This window comes from Emydura macquarii, unplaced genomic scaffold (assembly GCF_026122565.2).
Source record: "Emydura macquarii macquarii isolate MOO-44397 ecotype Brisbane River unplaced genomic scaffold, CSIRO-AGI_Emac_v2 contig_2636, whole genome shotgun sequence".
Taxonomy (NCBI): Eukaryota; Metazoa; Chordata; order Testudines; family Chelidae; genus Emydura; species Emydura macquarii.
In genome coordinates this window covers 35425614-35441747 of record NW_027132773.1, presented here as the reverse complement: position 1 = coordinate 35441747, position 16134 = coordinate 35425614, and the positions used below count along the sequence as shown (strand labels likewise).

Here is a 16134-nt window from a genome sequence, read left to right as displayed (position 1 = left end):
CTTTTTTTAGCAACAGCTTGGAAGCCATGACGGGCCTGATGAGAATGGTGGAAGAACTTGGATAATTTGGGGATACTGGACTTTTGAAAGGAGATCCAGTACAAATAACCTTAAGATACAATGCTGGACTTTATAGTGTACATGCACCTCACAGGATTCCTATTATTCATAAAGTGGAAGCTAAAAGAAAATGGAACAGATTGGCATTATCAAGAAAATCTGAGTCAAAAGTATGGGATGCCCCAATGGTACTGATTATTTAAAAAATGGAAAAATATTAATGTGTGGATATTAAAAGACTTAATGAAGCAGTTGTGAGAGAAAAATATATCCTCGCAACACTGGATAACTTCCTTCCTAAGGTGAAAAGTGCTATAGTATTCTACAAGCTGAATGCCTTGAGCAGGTTCTGGCAAATTCCTTTAGCCTGTGAGTTCTAAGCTGACTACATTTGTCACAATGTTTGGGAGATTTTGCTTTTGAAGATTACCTTTTGGGAACACTAGTGCACATGAAATCTTTCAAAGAAAGATGGCAGAACTGTTAATGAAACAAATGGAGTTGTAGTTTTCATGGACAATATTTTGATATACAGATATTCGATGAAGAACACAACAAAACCCTCAAAGAAATTCTAAGGCTAATCTGTCGGTCCTGATTGAAGGTAAACAAGGAAAAGAACATTTTCCAACTACTCCAAATTGAGTTTTTCAGACAAACAATAAACAAAGTTGGAATCAGTCCTAGCCAGGCAAAGTAAAAGCAATTCAAGAATTGAATGTACCAGAACTAAGATGTGTACTGGGGATGGCAGATTACCTTAGTCAATATCTACAGGACCTTTCTGCAGTGGCACAACCACTGAATGAACTGATTAAAGTCCAACACATTGTGTCTCTGGAGGTAAAATTAAAAAATTGCCTTAAAAAAAGGTAAAAGAAATGGTCTCAACAGCTCCAGTTCTCAAGTACTATAATGTGAAGAAACCACAATGGTCAGCGTGGATGCAAGCAGCTATGACCTAAGGTAGTGTATCGTTGCAACTATGTGGATTTGAGTGGAAGCCAATTGCATTTTGTTCTCATGCACACTCAGAAGCAGAAAAACAATGTGCACATTTTGAAAAGGAGTCCCTGGCAAGCTTATAGATATTTTACATATATTTGTGTGGATTGGATTCTTTTGCACTGTAAACAGACCATAAACTGCTCACAACCCTAATCAACAGAAAAGACTAGGATCAGACACTGCTGAGATGCTAATGTCTTTTGATTAGTTGAATGTGTTTAAATCTAATCTAAATACATTCCTAGGGAAAAGTCTGGTGGTAGCAGGCACTCCTGTCACAGAGCCGAGCATCACACTCAACTATGTATGAGCTCAAAGATGATGTAAAGATGTACAAGGATGTTGTGAACACATACAAATCTGTGTCAGAAAAGAGACTACACCAACTGCAACAAGCAACCGTGACAGACACACAACTTCAAGATGTTCTAAGTTACATTAAGATCGGCTGGCCCAAGTATCTAACGGACATTAAAGAAGTGATAAGAAACTACTTTGTGGCACATGGACAATTAAGCGAGTCAATTGGATTCATGTTTAAAGGTGATTGCATTGTAGTTCCAAATCAAATGAAAGAAGAAATCCAGAATCTCATTTATGAAGGGCATCAAGGACTAATTAAATGCCATGAACAGGCCAACCAATTAGTATAGTGGCCAGGAAACAGCAAGAACACAAATAATAAAGTGTCTCCATGTGAACATTGCAGAAATAATGAACCAACACAATGCAAAAAACGTTTAATAACAATATCTCTACCAGACAGACCTTGGAAGAGACTAGCTGCAGATTTCAGAGAACATCATTACTGGATCATAGTGGACTATTTTTCTAGGTATATATGAATAACATACTTGAAAGACATAACATGTCTGTGCTATCGAGAAACTAAAATGCACTTTTGCTCATTTCAGTATTCCAGAGCAACTAGTGATGGACTATGAACCACAATTTGCTGCAGCGGAGTTTGTCAGTCCAAACTAAATATGATTTTGGTCATATTATTAGCAGCCCACATTACCCACAAGCGAATGGAGAAATTGAGAAAGCTGTACAGACAGCCAAGAAAATCCTACATTAGGGAGAGCCATTCCTTGCTCTTCTGAGCTACAGATCCACACCAGTAACAGCTAGTGGATGTAACCCAGCACAACTCCAGATGGGATGACAACTGTTTCGACTAAGTTCTTTTCTAATCTCTGAAGTAGCCAAACATGAAGAGAGTAGCTGAATGAGATAAAAAGGCAAAAAAAAGCTTATGAATGCTTTTATGACAGATGTCACTCAGCTAAAGAACTGCTAGTTTTAGAACCTGCTGACTGTTTTGTATCAAACTGGATGAAGAACTTCAGCTATCATAAAAATAATTCCTTGGCAAGTGTGCAGAAACTGTTGACATCTACAGTTTGTTCCTCACAAAGAATAATCAACAGAGATGGCAGATGCAGAACAAGAAAATGACTCAAAGATTCCAAACCAATCATAGTCGCTTCAACTAATGGACAGAAAGATAACCAAGTTTTTACAAATTCAGGTCATGCAATTAGATAACCAGTATAATTCAGAGATACTTAGTAGATTGATCTGTACTGAAATTTAAAGATAGCATGATAGTGTAAATTTTGAAAAATGTTGAAAATGGTAAGAATATTTAAAACTCAAAGGGGGAGATGTAATGGAATATTAAACTGTAGTATACTGTTCAGTCACTAGATGGGGCCATGTGTAACATACCTTATTTGAGCATACAACAGATATACTGGCAGTTTATTAAATGATCTAATAATGAACACATCTGGTGTGTATCTCTCTGAGAAAGTAGCTTTGTGTCCAGTCCATATCTGGTAGAGCAGCCTGACCTGCTAGTAGCAGCCCTGCAGTCTACCATGAACAAGGTGTATGTGGCCACATAGATTTTGTTTAGACTCCCAGCTGAGCTGAGAACTCTGATAACTCTTCTAATTCAGTTTTAAATAATAGCTAACCTATGAAAGGAACTTGGCTGCTCCTTTAGCACTGCCAAAAGGAGGGAAGAGGAAAAAGAGACAAAGTAGTTGCAATGGCTGTAGGAATTTTATATTACATTTTGCTGATGAAGTGCTATTTGTGTGCTAATAAGAGGTAGTGCATGGTTGTGACCTCATCAAAAGGCTCAGCTACCCGTTCAGCGTGGGACTTTGCCTTTGGACACAGTTTGTTCTGTCCCTGCATAGTGTATTACACTGTGCTCCATTTAAACAAGCTTCAGTAGAAATATTTCCCTTCACTCCCCAAAAATATCTTTAATTTTAATTAGCCACACCCACTAGCTGTTACTGGTTGTTTCTCTCTGCCAAAAGGTATTTTTTATGTTCTTTGGAAACTGCACCATAAATTTGCATGGTATATTCAGATTTTCTTTTCTTCAACTTTAAAAAAATCATGTTTTAGATTTCTTACTCCGAATTTTTCATTTGGAAACATCCGTCATGGGGATAGTTAGCTACATTATGATAAGGCAAGAGACGACCAGGTATTAACCGGAATACCCAACATTGTATTTCTGATAACTTTTTTCATTGCATGGTCTGAATTACTCCTTATAAATAATTTGAATCCTGACAGACTTTCTCTTTATTCCGTGTGAGATAGCTACAGCTCAGAGAGCAGCCATACTATGAATTTTAAATTCTGTTAAACGTTAATGAAATTCCCCACTCGTAAGGGAAGCATGAGACTGATTTATTTCCAGAGGTGGATAGCACCTACAATTTCATTTGAAGCCAGGGAGAGCTGTGGTTGCACCGCATCTATGAAAATCTATCTGTAAGTGCGGGGGACTGGAGTAGATGACCTCACAAAGTCCCTTCCAATCCTATGATTCTGTAATTCTATAAAATCAGGCCCTATGTGTTAATCAGAGCTTTCAGTACTTTGCTAGTGGTTATGTATCTATTTAGATTATAAATGTCTGACTGTCTTTCATTCCAATTCAGTTTCAGTAGAGTACCTGCTTGTTTACCCTTGAACTAAAACTATAAATATATTTACTCATATTTTAACGTTATCTTTACTTCATCTTAGATGGTTTTTGCTTAAAAAGAAGCGATTTTTTTCACTATACCAAACTCTATTTTTAAATTCCTTTATGTATTGTGAATCTGTAAATATTCACAAACACAGTAACTATTATTACTTCCCAATGCATGTGTCCATCTGCTTCAGATAACAGTTCTCTAGAGCTTATTAGCAGTGCAACAAAATGCTGCTGTTTGTTTTCTCAATTGGAACTCAGAAATCAAATGCTTTCAGTTATAGACTCATGGACTTTAAGGTCACAAGGGACCATTATGATAATCTAGTCTGACCTCCGGCATGATGTAGGACACAGAACCTCACCCACCCACTCTTGTAATAGACCCTCCTAACCTATGACTGAGTTACTGAAGTCCTTAAATCATGGTTGAAAGACTTCAAGGTACAGAGAATCCACCAGCAGCAAGTGACATTGTTGTCACATTTATTATATACTGTATTTTAATACTTCATGACTAAGGAGAACGTTGTGTACAGTTTTGTAAGTTTAATTCATCACTTTTCTTGTAGGTGTGGCTTCTATGACAGTACCGGTATACATCGCAGAGGTCGCTCCACCCCATTTAAGAGGCAGATTAGTTACCATTAATACTCTCTTCATCACAGGAGGGCAGTTCTTTGCAAGTGTTGTTGACGGAGCCTTCAGCTACCTCGCAAAGGATGGATGGAGGTTTGTAAATTCTTACATTTAAAAGTGAAAATAGAGTTGTCATGACTTGGGAAGGAACTAGCTCGATGATTGAAAGAATTCTAAATTGTTGATGATTACCATAATTCATGTTTATAAAACAAAGCTACTGTAATAGTTTGTATTCCCCCATTGCCCTGCCCAGTACCCCACTCTCCCCAGAAGAATTCAGATGTCTAAATTTCCCTTCCCCCAAATATTTTGATTACATTCTCCCCAAAATAAAATTGCCACCCATGACTCATAAATTATAGAATTCTCCAGCTACTCCATTCAAAACTCCTTTTGTCTTAGCTAGGGATTTGTGATTAATTTAGCCTTAGATAGGTGAATTGAAGGGTGAGTTCACAGCCATCAGAGAGGTCTGTGACTTCTCCAGTCATTAGTAGACCTCAGTTTAACAGTAGAAGGCAGCAGAAGAAAACTTTTTTTTTTTTGGGCAGGGGGAGCGGGGAAGGGGCTGTAACGTGGGAAACTCTCAGTCAAATGACCCCACATTTTAATAATTAATGCTACATTGCGCCCCCAGGAGATGCACCAAATTTCCATTCCTGCTGTTTTATATAAATGGTGGGAATAGAAACCTTCTAGCTATTTTTCTGTATTTATGCATGCACAGTGTAAAAAATGTACATTTTCTTAAATACTCTTTTCAAGTTGGGTCCCCTAAAGATTTATGGATGCCATGTACTACCTTGAGTAAAATGTGACAGATTGAGATCTTTTTGACCTGCTTCACATTAATAGTTTGATCTCTAGTTCTGGGCAAAATAATCCTACCAAGAATTTTTTTTTAAATGGCTACTTTTTGAATCCTCTGACTCCACATTTGAGTTACTAACCCTACCTTGCACCCTCCTGAGGTATACCCAAATTTCAAAGAAATCTGACTAAGCTTGTTGATTTTAGAGGATTTAGAACACCTTTAAACAGAGATCATAACACAACCTTAACTATAGTGGCACTGCTGCACTACTTTAATAAAGCCAGCTTGCCTCTTGCATTTAAAATATATTAAAGTAAATATTGGCTCCTTAAAAAGGCTCAAATAAATGTGGCACTTTAAAAATGATATTTAAATGTATGCCTAATATTCTTGCTTTTAGCAATAATTATCTGTTGAGAATTGGATGTCATTTGTACTTAAGGGCAGCATTCTGTTTAAACCATGGATTGAGAATATGTTAGCTAATATCTTTTGTTTCGCTCTCTGGATTTTGAGTTTTTCTTTATTAGTTTTAGTCTGTTGAGCTTTGATTGAGTATCCATCCTATAGGGCTGTATATTTCAAAAGAATAAATAAAATAGAAATTAAGTCTTCAAAGAGAATGTACTAAGTTCTTGGCTTAATGCATTATAACTCTGGCTTTCTTTTTAAAGGATGACTTATAAATGTGTTCATGAAGGATAATTAAAATGGAACTACCCATTAAAAGATCATTTTAATGTTTAGGAAATTATTTTTACTTAAGTGTGTGGGGGATTCATTTGGAACATCTGTTCGGGAACAAGGGTGCGTGCATTGGTTGCAGAGTCTTCAAAAGAATTGATACCTGGAATGCTTGGATCTATATTTCATAGCTTTTCAATCATATCACTGTGGAGCTTCACTAATTGTCATTTAAATATAGATTTAAAAAGTAAGTAAAGGAATCCTTTCCCTTCATCTAAAATACCAGTGTATAAGGGAACAGAAAAGCCTTTTACGATATAAAGCATTTATTTCTAAGTATCTTGACTGATCACAGTTGTACTTGAGCGTGACATAGTGATCATTGCCACAATATTGGATTACATTTTAAGTGTGCCATATTGTAAGTATACCCAGGTATGGTATGGAGGAGGGATAGGTTAAACATATAGAGCAATCAATTTATAAGCTAATAATTACATATTATTAAGGTTGCCTAATACTTCTCATTACAAGGTCCTGTTTTCAGTTGCTTATAACTTTGCCAAACTTAACTGTTTGGACTGAAATTTGTATGCCAAGTGTCTGCCTCAGGCAGAATATTTTTTTCTGGAAAATTTCAGTCAAAACAGTTCCGCCATTTCTCAGGATGAAGCTAGGGAAAAATACCTTGTCTGTCCAACCTTAATTCAGCCCCCTTGTGTGCCTTCTGAATAATCTTTGATGTCATCACATACTGTTTTTTCCATAGGGCCCTTGCTTTATTCAGTTCACAGGGTGGACAGTGCTTATTTCTGTTTTCTCCTCACTGATCAGTGTGTGACACGAGACCTTAATTACTGCACGCTATTCAAATTCAGCCCTGTAGACAGAACTGTTAATTTCCTCATTGGCTTTTCTATGGTGCTCATCGTTACAGTGCTTCAAAAACATCACTGAATTTATCTGCACAACACACTTGAGAGATGAGGAGGTATTTATTATCCCCATTTTATAGACGAGGAACAGAAAGATTAAGGTCAAAAGTATCCACTTATTTTGGTGCCCCAATCTGAGACATCCAGGCCTTATTTAATAGAATTCTATAATACTTCCTATATTCAAAGCACAACTATTATTGACTTCAGTTAATGCAAATTACACCCCAGTGGCCCAAAAAATGAGGAACATAGTTAGTGACTGCCTGTGAAAAGTTGGTTTAGGTGACTTGTCTAAAATCACATAGAAACTCTGGCAGAGACAGACATAGGATTCAATTCTGCAGGGCAGAATTCAACTGTTTAATCATGAGACCTGCCTTTCTGTACTTGCAATCCCTGTATTATTTGCTACACACCTTCTAATTTCTGCAGCAAATAAGGTCCTACTGACAACAGCCTCTTTCAATACACAACCATGATCTATCCCCTCAGCATAAGCTATCCTGTGCAAGGAAAGAGGCAGGGATCCTCTGGGAAATATAGTATGTGATTATTATTTGATCACAATCCGTATGCCCAGGGGGCCAAATTTAAGTTTCCTAGGCAACCTAGTTCTGTTATTTCCTAAATTTTAAGTGCTTCACTTTGTAACCTTAATGATGTTCTTTTAGTTTTTGTGTGTAAAATATATTCATATGTATAAAATATATTCCCCCCTCTTTTTTGACCATTTAAAATACTCTAGCTCTTGGACAGCACATTGTAATCCATAGTAAAAAAACAACTATCCTAATCGATGAGTGTTATATCTCACTTGAGACCTACAGTACTGAATCATTGAGCCTGCCAGATCAGGAAGCTCACTCTAAGGGAGAATGGAGAGGACACCTCATCTAGCAGTGCAGGAAGAGCTGCTGTGCAGTGGAAAAGACTGCTTTGGTGTCTGCGTGAAAAGAATGTGGGAGCCAGGAACCTACTGTCAAGGATCTTCTATGACAGTGTTTCTTAACCTGGAGTTTTAGAGGGGTCGCAAGTGCAGAGCTGGTATTGGGGGTGGCAAGAAAGGTAATTGCCTGGAGCCACAGGGGTGCCATGAAACTAAGTTACATGCCTCAGCCCCGTGGGGGTGGGACTCAGGCTTCAGGGGTACAGTAGTTTGGAAAGGTTAAGAACCACTGTTCTATGATGTCCATCATCAAAGTATCTGAGCACAATTTGGGGTAGGGTGTGAAGGAAATCATCACAGGGCCTGAAAGGGGTAAAAGACGCATGTACAGAGAGTAGAATAAGTTAAAGTACCATAACTACAGAATCCCAGACAAAACACTTTAAGCTGCAATGTAAGTCACAAGTAAATAAAAAATGCAGGTTGAAAAATCATACAAAAACGTTGCAGTTATCAATAAAGTACTTTTGGAAAGCAAGGAAATTAAGTTAAGGCTGAACTTAAAAGAAACCCAAAAATCTGAAAATATGGAAAAGGACATTTAAGGTACTCAAGCCATTTTATTTCTGGCCTCCTATTTTCCCTTCCTTGTAACTTTATTTTTGGATCAAATTAGATAGTCTCCTGAAATGGCTTTCTAAATCATTTAATACTAGAGCCATAGATGAGAACATAATACATTTAGAAAAACCACTTTATTTGATGTTTTGCCAGTGAAGTATCAAAAATGTGTACCAGAGAGGGTTGGCTCTATAATTTAGATTTATTCTATATGTACACGTTTCTCATGAGATGTTTTATTAGCTACCCTAACCATTACTGTTTTCATATCAATATTATAAGTCACATGGACTGGGCTAGGAGGTATGTGTATGTGGATATGCTTGCGCTCTCTGATCACATTGCATAATTGGTGGCACAGGAATTTTAATGAAGAGTGGGGAATGAAATGACTGCCGTCAGTATGCTATCTGTCTAATCAGGAATTCATAAGGCGTCTTTCTGTGGACACTGCATGTCTGTAAAAATAAAGCCAGAGTCAGTATAAGAGCTGCATGACTAGGAGCAAGACATTCCATTTTTGTAGTCTCTGCAGAATGACATTTGGGTAGATACAATATTCTCAACACTTGATTTAAGCTGTTAACAGGGTTGAGGGAGGGCAGAGTTTAGGTTCTTTAGTGTCAACTGTGTGTGCCATACTTTGGATTGTTTGGAGTTATTTTTTAAAGTTACATTTATTTTTTACATTTCTTCACATGCTAATTTTTGATAACTCCCATCACAAATTAGTAGTTATCAGGGTCGGGGGAGGGGAAAGGTGGCATCCAGCTTCCTGCATTGGAGTAGTTTTTCTGCTGGTGGCTGCAGCCTCCCAATTCTCCATTTGTACACACAGTTGCACATTGTAAATTTCAAAGCACCCTGTGCTTTTGTGAAAGGAAGAAAGTAATTTTGAAATGATGCTCACAAAAGTCATAGAGTACATGATTCTCCACCTGAGTCCAGTGACTTCAGGATCAATGTCTCACTGTTGCCATGGGCTGCAGGAGATGGAGAGAGCCAGAAGAGTGTGTTGTCTAATCTCCTACATGGGGGGTGCTAAGGTTCTAAAGCTACCAGTAGCAGTGGGTTTGTTGAAAATTCTGCGGTCATTTGTCTCCTGTGCAGGGAACTGAAGATTGTACCACTGTGTAATCCTTGGTTTAAATTACTCATCTTGTAGAAGAGGCCCTTTAAAACAAGCTTGTTCTGTGTCTTGACTCAGCCCAAATCACTCCAAAATCAAATAGTGTTTAAATTAGACGTGCCTTATTTATTGAGAAATGTATAGCTAAAATTTAGGAACATTTTATCATGCATTTTCTAAATGTAGTTATTGAAGCAAAACAAAGTAAATTTAGCCTGTTTGGTATAATTTTGCATATACATAATGAATTGTAAGGAAAAAACAGCACAAGAGCTACAAAGTTATGTGCTTTCACCAGGTCATACCAAGAACTTTGTTTCTATTGTATTCAGGAAGCAGGGAACCCTCCTGTAGCCAATATATTGCCTTTGTATTCCCATGGTTGTAACAAAAATAGATCTAGCATCTTTCTCCTACTTTTAAAAGATAGTGAGTCCAAATTCTATGAAGGTTAAGTTTCTTTAAAATTTCTGATTCTCATACCACTGTAATTATAGGTACATTGTTATCCCTTTTTCTTAAAACAAAAGCAATATTTTATGTTGTCCACGGGCTCCCAGAATTTATTGGTTCACTTATTACCTTCTTAAAAAGTTGGTGAAGTGAATGGATGGAACAACAAGCTCAGGTATCACCACTGGTGCAGGTATCAGAGTTTGGGAACCTCTGATCCCAAACATTTCAATGTTTTGGAAGTTAAGAAAGTTCAATAACATCAATTCTAATATAAAACCAGCCACATTAAAATAACATTAGCTATTTGAATGGAGAAGTTAAATAGTCCTAATTATCTTCTAAACTTGATTAGCTGTTTTAGAGCTGGATGCTATTTTTGGTTCTGCTGTGGACTTGCAAGACTTGGAAGTTATTTAGGCTGGGATTTTCAAAAGATCTTAAGGAAACTAGAAATCCAAACTCCCTGAGGCACCTTTGAAAATCTCAACCTTGGTGCCTCGGTTTATTCATTTATGAAATAGAAATAATATTGGTGCATAATGAACAATGTTTGTAAAAAGCTTTAAAAGTAGGGCTGACTTCAAAACACTTCCTTTGTGCTATGTGGAACAAAAGAGAGACCTTCCAAAAACGTTAGTGGAAAAATACGAGAGAGCTACCCACACCATAATTGCCAGTAGTCCTGTGGGAGGCCAAGTTTCAAGTCTCTGCTCCAAATTAAACAGAGAGGGACTTAGACCTGGGTCTGCCATATACCAGGTGAGTGACCTAACCACTGAACAATTAGCTATTCTGGGGTGCAGGTGGCTCTCTCTCTCTCTCTCTCGCACACACGTACATGTTTTTTCATGACAATTTTTGAAAGGTCTTTTTTTCATTCCATGTCACAAAACAGAATTGAGACCCCCTCTGTCTAATTTGGAGCAGGGACTGAACTTGGGTCTTCCACATCCGCAGTGAGTCCCCTGATTACAGGACTGTTGGTTGTTCTGAACTTGGGGTGCATGCACGTGCATGCGTCTTATGTTGATAAGAAATCTTCTCAATCACATTTTAGCCGAAACTGATATGTGTCCACAGTACATTTTGGTTTTGATGAAATGTCTCTTTTCAATGGAAAAGAAGTTTAATTGAAAGTTTTTTTGACCAATTTTCACTAAGAATAATAATCCTAAATCAATTTGCACAGACGTTACATGTGGTCGGTCATTTATAATTCTATTTAGTATTACTTATAAAATATTGGTTATTTTAGTTCAAATGAAAACGAAGTATCACCAGTGTCATAAAGGGGAATGTGTTTTGATAACCTTTTCATTGTAATTCAGTTGTAGTCTACTACAGTCTGCTGTTCAAATCGCTGGTGGGAAAATACTTTTCATTTAAGAAAAATAAATTTTTAGAGATGTGTATCTGGCTTACACGTAAAAGGAGTGTGCTCAGTTTTAAGACTGAAAAGGTAGAAACGTGAAGTAATAAACTTGAGGCCAAAATGCCAGCAAACCAAAGTGCAGCTAGTCCCCACAGCATATCATCCTATTATGTGTCTAGACCATGTAGCTGTGTATCTTATTTAAACTGGGCTTTAAATCAAGGTACACTTGCTAATATAATGCCTCCCTTGACATAATACTGGTTAAAAAAAGAATAGTTCTTATGGTGGAAACGTCATTTGGAAATGAAACTGTGATGCACTATTTGATACGGTATTGGGCCCTTTCCTGCAGTTTCTATTTAGGTCAATCTCCCTTTGATTTCAGTAGGAATTTACTAGTTTGCTTCAATTAATGGCCAGAAATACATCAATTAGTGGCTACAAGTGTATTTCCCACCAATAGAAAGATAACATGCACCAACTGATCTCAAGGGTATAGATGGCATTTGAGAGGTGAATGAAAGATGTGGCGCTTTTATAATTTAAATGCCCCATGTCCTTAACTAAAATGCATTTTAATAATTAAGAACATAAGAATGGCCATACTAGGTCAGACCAATGCTCCATCTTGTCCAGTAATCTGCCTTTCAACAGCTGCTGGTTCCAGATGTTTTAGAGAGAATTAACAGAACAAGGTAATTACCAAGTGATCAATCCAATGTTGTCCAGTCCCAGCTTCTGGCAGTCAGAGGTTTAGGGACACCCAGACCATGGACTTGCATCTCTGACCATCTTGGTTAATAGCTACTGATGGACCTATCCTCCATGAACTTATTTAATTCTTTTTTTAAACCTAATTATACATTTGGCCATCACAACATTCTCTGGCAAAGAGTTCTACGTGTTGACTTTGCATTGTGTGAAGAACTACGTCCTTATATTTGTTTTTAAACCGGTTTCCTATGAATTTCGCTGGGTGACCCCTGAATCTTGTGTTATCTGAAGGGGTAAATAACACTTTTCTATTCACTTTCTCCACACTGTTCATAATTTTAAAGATTTCTATCATATCCTCCTCACCCCCCCCCTCCATAATTGTCTCTTTTCCATGCTGAACAGTCCCAGTCTTTTTAATCTTTCCTCACATGGAAACTGCACCGTACCCCAATCACTTTAGTTGCCCTTCTCTGTACTTTTCCAGTTCTAATATATCATTTTTGAGATGGAGCAACCAGAACTGCATGCAGTATTCAAGGAGTGGGTGTACCATACAGTGGCATTTTGATATTGTATCTTATTATCTATCCCTTTCCTAATGGTTCTTAAAATTGCTAGCTTCTTTGACTGCTGCTGCACATTGAACAGATGTTTTCAGAGAACTATCCACAATGACAGTAAGATTTCTTTCTTGAGTGGTAACACCTAATTTAGACCCCAATATTTTGTTTATATAGTTGGGATTATATTTTCCTATGTGCATTACTTTGCACTTATCAGCATTGAATTTCCTCTTCCATTTTGCTGCCCAGTCACCCAGTTTAGTGAGATCCCTTTGCACTCCATTTTGGACTTAATTATCTTCAGTAATTCTGTATTGTCTGCAAATTTTGCCACCTCACTGCTCACCGCCTCTTCCAGATCATTTATGAATATGTTGAACAGCACAGGTTCCTGTACAGATCCTTGGGGGAACCCTGTTCTTAACTCCTCTCCAATGTGAAAATGACCATTTATTCCTACCCTTTGTCTTATCTTTTAACCATTTACTGATTCACGAGAGGATCTTCCCTCTTATCCCATGACTGCATAGTTTGCTTAAGAGCCTTTGGTAAGGGATCTTTTCATAGGCTTTCTGAAAGTCCAGGTACATTATATCAACTGGATTACCTTTGACCACATGCATGTTGTCCCCCTCAAAGAATTGTAACAGATTGATGAGGCATAGTTTCCCTTTACAAAAGCCATGTTGACTCTTCCCCAACATATTGTGTTCATCTATGTGTCTGATCATTCTGCTCTTTACTACAGTTTCAACCAATTTGTCTGAGACTGAAGTTAGGCTTACGAGCCTGTAATTGTCAGGAACGCCTCAGGAGGCTTTTTAAAAAATTGGCATTACATTAACTATCCTTCAGTCATCTGGTACAGAAGCTAATTTAAGCAATGGGTTCATACCAGTTAGTAGTTCTGCAATTTCTTATCTGAGTTCCTTCAGAACTCTTGGGTGCATACCATCTGGTCCTGGTGACTTATTACTGTTTAATGTGTCAATTTGTTCCAAAACCTCCTCTATTGACACCTCGATCTGGCACATTTCCTCAGATTTGTCACCTAAAAACAATGGCTCAGGTGTGGGAATCTCCCTCACATCCTCTGCAGTGAAGACTGATGTAAAGATGTCCTTTAGCTTCTCCACAACGGCCCTGTCTGCCTTAAGGGCTTCTTTAGCACCTCAGTTGTCTTGTGGCATCACTGATTGTTTGTCAGGCTTCATGCTACTGATGTACTTAAAGACATTTTTTGCTCAGTTTTTTGTCTTTTGCTGGTTGCTCTGTTTTGGCCAGCCTAATTATACTTTTACATTTGACTTGCCAAAGTTAATGCTGCTTCTTATTTTCTTCAGTTGGATTTGATTCCAATTTTTAAGGGATAGCTTTTCGTCTCCAACTGCCTCTTTTACTCTGTTTAACCACGGTGGCAATTTTTTGATCTTTTTGTTATTTTTTTTTATTTGGGGTACACGTTTACTTTGAGCCTCTATTATGGTGTTTTTTAAACGTTTCCATGCAACTTGCAGGCATGTCATTCTGTTCCTCTTAATTTCTGTTCAACTAGCTTCCTCATTTTTGTGTAATTTCCCTTTCTGAAGTTAAATCGTACTGTGGTGGGTTTTTTTTTGGTATTTCTCCCCACAAAGATGTTGAATTTAATTATGTTATAGTAGCTATTACTGAGCAGTTTAGTTATATTCACCTTTTGGACCAGATCCTGTGCTCCACTTAAGATTAAATCAAGGGTTAACTGCTTAGTTGAGGAAAAAATAAAAACTACAAATGAACAGTAAATATAAAGGGCTTTTTTATGCTTTGCGGATGTAGTCTGACAAGCATGAAAGGTCTTGTTATCTGGACTGTATTTTTATATAATTATGGAGCTAAATTAAACTTTTTGCATAGCTTACAATTCACTGCATACAAATGAACTCCTACGCATGTTTGGGGAAACCTCTGTCAGTGTCTAAAGAATTAGCTTTTACAGTTTGGGGAGATTTGGGTTTTTATTTTTAAATCAGAATGACAGAAGAGCAAACAGACTGCAGTTGCTTGTAACTCAGAACAGTGACCTTATTCAAGTGTAAATTATCATCTCAGTTTATTTTAAGTGTCAGTTTCCTACTTTCAGTTTTCTTGAGTAAATTTATTAAACTGAAGTAAAAGATAAAATAACCTTTTATTCTTTATGTTCCTCCACTAGGTCCCTTTTAATTTTTTCTTCTGTTGCTTGATTCTAGATACGAGATTCTAAATGCTTGACTTATTACAAAAATATTGACTTTACTAGTATTTGTGCCAAAATGATATTAACCATTAGCCAAATGGCTGTTTTCCTAACACGTGGGATTGGGCCCTCTTAAATGGATTTGGCTTGGACAAATAGAGGTCACTAGTCCAGGCATCACAAAGATTTTCTGGCTGCTAGGAGTTAAGTCAGCCTGGGGTTTCATCAGAAGTGAATCTTACTGCACCTTTCCACCTTTCTGATAGGAAATGACCTGAGTCTCCAGCATGGATTTCCCACTCTTTGATTAGGAATTAGTGGGGGGAAGCGGATGACTCCTCAACTCTCTTTTTAGATTATGGTTGTCAGAACAGGGACTGTCTTTCTATGTGTTTGGAGAGCCCCTTATAAATTTTATTTATTTATGTCTATTATCCTACAAAAATGGAAACATGGATGAATTATTAACAAAGAGTACACAAGGAATAGCACAAGCATGTAGGGACAAAATCAGAAATGTTAAGGCACAAAATGAGTTACACTTAGCAAGGGACATAAAAGGCAATAAGAAGAGATTCTATAAATACATTAGGAGTAAAAGAAAGATGAAGGAAAGCGTAGGTCCTCTACTTAGCAGGGAGGGACAGATAATAACTGAAGGCATCAAGAAGGCTGAAGAGTTGAATGTCTGTTTTGCTTCATTCTTTACTAAAAAGGTAAATTGTGACCAGATATGTAACTCTATTAATATTAACAACAAAGGGGAAGGAATGCAAGCCAAAATCAGGAAAGAACAGGTTAAAGAATAATTAGATGTATTTAAGTTGGCAGAGCCCAATGAAATTCACCCTACAGTGCCTAAGGAACTAGTTGATGCAATCTCAGAACTGTTAGCGATTATCTTGGAAAACTCATGGAGGATGGGTGAAGTCTCAGGGGACTGGAGAAGGACAAAACAAGCTTGTTGTTTGTATACAAAAACTACATAGCAAGCAGACAAGAGGGTT

General features: G+C 37.4%; 1 protein-coding gene across 1 annotated transcript in view; it reads left to right on the top strand.

Annotated features, from left to right (window-relative positions):
* SLC2A13 (solute carrier family 2 member 13) overlaps positions 1 to 16134 on the top strand; it is a 283132-nt gene that overhangs the window by 57443 nt on the left and 209555 nt on the right. Inside the window, exon 2 of the mRNA XM_067564428.1 lies at positions 4654 to 4813. Within this exon, the coding sequence (XP_067420529.1) occupies positions 4654 to 4813 (160 nt within the window). The remainder of the gene's footprint in view (positions 1 to 4653; positions 4814 to 16134) is intronic.